Below are 5,932 nucleotides of genomic sequence, written 5' to 3'. Positions count from 1 at the left end.
TTTTTTTTTTTTTTAATGGAGACTCACAAATATTTGAACAGGCAAATATTCGTAGGCTTGGATTTTTATTACAGGTATGCCTTGCTCCGTTGAGAATTGCTAAATGGGCTTACAAAACTGTGAACAAATTTTTGAGAGAATCACATTAAAAAATTTCTTAGTAGAAATTTGTTAGTAGTCCAAAGAATTCTCTTATAAATGTTTTATAAAGCAGATAAATGATAAATAATTAGCATTTTATTTTCATTATTAAGCAAGAAACTTGAGTGATGATAAAAATTTTTAAATAATGGTATAATTAATCTTACTACTGAAATATTGATTGGTAAGGAAATTGCTATTAAAGGACAAAGCACACCATCTACTGGCTATGTCTTGGAATAAAGGGACCCTTCTAGTTGAGGGTTCTGTAATTTTTTTTTAAATTTATTGCAGAGCCATATTTTAGGAGAATTAAAGGTTAAAATGATAAGCACTGAGGTGATAAAACATAATACCAACTCAGAATTCATCAAAGTTTTACTGAGGCATAATATATACCTTTAAGCCCTTCCTTGATGAAGAGTTTGTTACTGTGAACTTCACATGAAAAGAGGAGGAACTGTGAATACTTTCAAGTATAGAAAGAAGGTGGTAAAAGATATTCAGGTGGCAGTCTGTCCACCCTAGGTAACCTGTTTGGGATGTCCTTAATATTTATGTGTTTTATCATAAAAAATAGTTTTAAACTACTGTAGAACTGATTTGCCGAGTATGTCTTACCTTTCTGTTTTAGAATGGGTTTCCATATGCCACCGTTTTGTTCCATTTCCCACTTGCACCTTCATGTTCTGGCACCTGTCGATCAACTTGGCTTCTTATCAAAATTGGTTTATAAAGTGAATTCCTATTGGTTTATCACAGTAAGTGTTATTTTTTGTAGTAGCTGCGTACAAAATTATTTAAAATATTTGTCCTTTTTTTTGTAGTTCTTCTTCTTCTTTTTTTAATGTTTATTTATTTTTGAGAGACAGAGCATGAGTAGGGGAAGGGCAGAGAGAGAGGGAGACACAGAATATGAAGTAGTCCCCAGGCTCATAGCTGTCAGCACAGAGCCCAACGCGGGGCTTGAACTCACAACTTGCAAGATCATGACCTGAGCTGAAGTTGGCCGCTTAACCAACTGAGCCACCCAGGTACCCCTTAGTTCTTTCTTGGCAACACTAGGCACTGACAGCTCTCATAGACTTGATCATCTCTTTTAACGTGTTGCTCACACATACCCAAAATAATATTTTTAATTTGAGGGATTTTCCAGGTTATATCTGTAGGAAGAGAAGCTATGGTTAAAGTCTCCCCATTGCAGGCAGAGCATATGATATAGAAGAACCATGGCATTAATAGTTGAATTCAGGGTCCGATCTGGATTGAAATTGTGGCTCCATTAGTTATTTAAGGTACTATGTGCTAGTTACTTAAGCTTTTTAAGGCTCAAGTTCTTTATTTGTTACATACCTATAAGGAATACTGCCTACCTGTAGAATTGAGAAGAGGACTGATAAAGTGATTTCTATGTAAAGCTCTTAAAACTACATTGCAAATAGTGCTAGGAAATATTATTACCTGCTGCCTTTGTTATCATCATCATTATTATAGAGATGAATTTTTGTAATTTTCTAGTTTAGAAAAGGATTGCAGTAGTAGCATCACCTGTCAGATCTGAGGTTGAAGCTTTGAGCCTAAAAAATTGCAGAATTCTCTTTTGCTACTGCAAAAGTAGAATAGAATTCAGCTGATTATAGGCCTGTTGCCTAACATTCAAACCTTAGTTGGTAAGTGACTGCCCTTCCCTAGCCACTTGACTAGTAATATACCAGTTGCTATGTGTACATGATGTTAAGGTGACCTGAGGTTGCTATATACAAATTATCACTGAATTACAAATGAAATAATTACTGTTAGTTAATGCATATTATTATTATAGTCATGGTACACAAAAAACTAAAAGCATGATTTATAGAAACTTCATATTTCAAAGTTATCCCTCTCATTAACTTGTCCAGATGGTTTATTTAATTTAAAAATAATTTAAGATACGTGTGTGTGCGTGTGCGCACGCATGCAAAATAAAAACGTGGATGTTTCACAGAGCAGTTGGTGTGGTCTCCTTAAGAAATCAGTGTGATTAAAAAAGGGTTGTTTTTCCTTATTTGTATTTTTTATTTTCTACGTGATCCATTATTTTATAATAAAAAAGTCATTAAAATATATTTTTGTAATGTTTTAAACTATATTTCCTTACATGACTTTTTAGTTAGAAAAAATGAACATTACATTATAAGATCTGTTAATGGTTCATCCTGTGACTCTGAACTTTTCTTAAATCTGTCAGTACATATTATTATAAAATTGAAGAAAATTAATAGAAAGATATTAAGGTTTATTTCAAAATCTCTTATAAGATGTTTGAGAAAAGTATTTGAAATAATAACTAGAAGACTGGTTTACCTTTTTTTAAATAGGTTTTATTTTTTAGAGTGGTTTTAAGCTCACAGCAAGATTGAATGGAAAGTACAGTGAGTTCCCATATATCTTCTGTCCCCCATACTACAGACATCCTATACCACAGTGATACATTTTTTATAACCCATGAGATCACAGTGATACATCATTATCACCCAAAGTTCATAATTGACATTAGGGTTCTTTCTTGATATTATATATTTTATGGGTTTGGACAAATGTGTGATGACATGTATCCACCATTATAGTGCAATACAGAATAGTTTCGCTGCCTTAAAAAAATCCTCTGTGTAGCCACTGATCTTCTTAATGTCTCCGTAGTTTTGCCTTTTCTAGAATGTATTGTGGTTGGAGTAATACAGTATGTAGCTTTTTCAGATTGGCTTCTTTTACTTAAAATTGTGTGTTTAAGGTTCCTCCACATCTAGTTTACTTGTTATAATGTTAGTATTATATTTATTTTCCCTTTCTTATTGAAGCTTTTTAACGAATATGCAATGTGGATAAAATTCTACCTACTTACATACAATAAGAAATACTTTTACTATAGCTTATAAAACTATTATATTAAGAAATTATGTAAGATATTTTTAGGAACAGAATATGTAATATCCAGCCCTTCTGCTATGACTTATTATAATAGGGATGCCAGTAGAATTGTTTCATGTAGGCTGTAATAATTAGAATTTTTAAAAATATGTTTTCAAAATTACAGGCTGATTGCTTGATTGAGAAACTGAGAACATGAAAATGTCAACAGTGGAAGATTTTTCTAATCTTGGCTCAACATAAACTAATATTTTGGTCCCTTTGAAGTCTAATTACAATTGTAAGGTTTGTTGGGTTTTACGAGAGGCTATTACTGGGTAGTCTTAAATCTTTTCTAATGTCTGTTTTCTCAAGATCTGTAATATAATTACATCGATACTTTGTCACAGACTTCTTTGTTTTAATGGTTGGTTACATGTGTAAGATATAAGATACTATAGATAATATCCCATTAAAACAAGTTCTATTAATCAGGAAGGGCTCTATTTTTTAAAGAAAGTTCAAATGTTTTCATTTTTCCAGTAGTCAATTATAATCATGATTTATTTATGAAGAATAAACTGTATAGAAAGTACTTTGTTGGGGCTTATTACTATGAAGGGGGGAAAAGTAACCATTTCTTGACAGTTCTATAATTTTACACATGAAATTTAAATTGAAGAGTACCATAGCAAGCCCTGTACTTGTTAATAGAAAGAATTGTATATGTGTTCCTTTTTACTCAGATTTCAGGTGCTGGTTTTCACTTAAAGCCTAATGTTTTTGTGATAAATTGTTCCTGAAAGCTATATTATATATGTAAAGTAATTTCTAATGGTGAATTTACAAGAACAATCAGCTTGGTTATCCAAGAGAAGTCGCTGTAATGGAATTTTACCTGTAAGAACATAAATGGGGAAGAAATATAAAGTGGTTATAATAATGTATTAAAGCTAGATAGAAACTGTTGTTTTATGGTTTATTGTATCAAAGAAAAAGTAGAATTCAAAAGTGGTTATGCTTAGCTTTTATCATGAAGAAATCCTGATTAGAAAGTAGTGGTAGATCAGCTTATATGAGAAAATTTATTTTAATAGCACAGTGTTAGCATTATTGATATATCATTTCATGAGATGTATAGCTTTAGGAATTGTGCTAATCTACACTAACAATAGTAAATGTGAATGAAGAGTAGGTGCTGAAAGCTTATTCTACATTGTGCCAGCACATAATAATACCATGTACATGAATATAAATGAACACAAGGATTAAAGTTTTGATGTTAGAAATAGGCTGTGATGATTCGTTTTCTTTCTTATTTTTTGGCATGATATTAAACGTTTTTTTGTAATGAAATAATTATTACAATGTTTAGTTACAACATCTGAAATAAATATTCATTTATTCATTTAGCAAACATTTGCTGAGCATTTAACATTTACCAGACACTGCCAGGATCAGGAAGTACAGAAGTGAGAGAGGACAGTCTGTCTTCAAATGCTAATTTGAAGACAAAACCAGTGATTGTAGTGTAGGGTGTTAAGTGCTATAATGTCCACAGAAGAGGCTGTGGAAAGGAATATAATTTTGAGAGCAGGTGTCAGGAGAACTGAATATTTAACACTCAGTGTTAGGCAGGTAGACAGTGGGAGTTTAGGCTGAGAGACCCACATGTGCTTTTCTTGAGTTCTGTTTCTGTTATTATTTACTTCATAATTGACATGAATGTTTACATTCCATTTTATTCACTGAAAGCAGGAGTAGGGGTTATGGGCTCTCAAAATTAGATTTCCAGGCTTTCCAACATGGCTTTGTTTGTTAAGTAGCTCACTGAGCACCTACACGGATAAGCAGTTGCAAGTTTGCAGATATCAGTTCAAATATGACCACCTCCAGAAAAGGAATTTTCTGCATGTATCGAATGTCGTACTATGTGAGTTTGCAATGATATCGTTGATAGTATGATGATAATAACATATAAGGTATTTAAGGAATTCTCAAATGCCTTATGGACTCTTCAAAAATATGATGAGCCAACTGATTTAACTTATGTATGTTTATATCCTCTCACAGTTAAGTTTGCCTTTTTTGTTGGAAAACCCTTGATCCTCACATTCTTAGCAGCACTTCTTGTTTACTTGTAAAGATTAATAAGGTTACTACAATTAAAATTCACTGAGCCTTTTTAGTAAAGTATTTGGTAACTTAGTAGCAATCCATAACATTAGCTCAGCACAAAATCCATAACTTGTTTTTAAAATGTTTAAAGTACTATCTAGAGCATTACTTATGCATGTTATGATATTACTTGTTTGTAATTGCAGAATTGTAAAATTATTAATGAGCTGTTGTTCTTACTTAGTTAAAAGAAAGCTAAATAAATATGGAAAAATACTATGTCAAGTTTTGCCTCTGGAGTTTTTAATATATGTGTTTTTTTAAATGATTTTATTTTTCACACCAGTTGTACATTCACAGCAAAATTGAACAGAAGGTACAGAGATCTTCCATATAGGTTCCCCCCACACATATGCATAGCCTCTTCCATTATTAACCTTTCCCATCAGAATGGTACATTTGTTGCAATTGACGAACCTACATTGACAACATAATTACCCACAGTTCATTGTTTATCTTAGGGTTCACTCTTGGTGTGGTGCATTCTAGGAGTTTGGGCAAATATATAATGACATGTATCTATCATAGTATCATGCAGAGTATGTTCACTTCTCTAAAATTCCTCTGTGCTCTGTCTATTCATTCCTACCCTCACCAACCTCTGGAAAGCAATGATCTTTTTACTTTCTGTGTAGTTTTGCCTTTTCCGGAACGTCATAGAGTTGGAATCACACAGTATATAGCCTTTTCATATTGGCTTCTTTCACTTAGTGATGTGCATTTA

General features: G+C 32.3%; 1 protein-coding gene across 1 annotated transcript in view; it reads left to right on the top strand.

Moving 5' to 3' along the window:
- The window catches only part of HINT3 (histidine triad nucleotide binding protein 3), a 20,384-nt gene extending 14,951 nt beyond the window's left edge, over positions 1–5,433 (top strand). The window contains exons 4-5 of the mRNA XM_077779413.1: positions 776–902; positions 3,218–5,433. Of these exons, the coding sequence (XP_077635539.1) occupies positions 776–902; positions 3,218–3,250 (160 nt within the window). The 3' untranslated portion in view covers positions 3,251–5,433. The remainder of the gene's footprint in view (positions 1–775; positions 903–3,217) is intronic.
- The last annotated feature ends 499 nt before the right edge of the window (positions 5,434–5,932 follow it).

The sequence above is a fragment of the Crocuta crocuta genome, unplaced genomic scaffold (genome assembly GCF_008692635.1).
Source record: "Crocuta crocuta isolate KB4526 unplaced genomic scaffold, BGI_CrCroc_1.0 scaffold914, whole genome shotgun sequence".
Taxonomy (NCBI): Eukaryota; Metazoa; Chordata; class Mammalia; order Carnivora; family Hyaenidae; genus Crocuta; species Crocuta crocuta.
The sequence above is the reverse complement of the archived record's forward strand: the minus strand, read 5'-3'. Positions and strand labels throughout refer to the sequence as shown.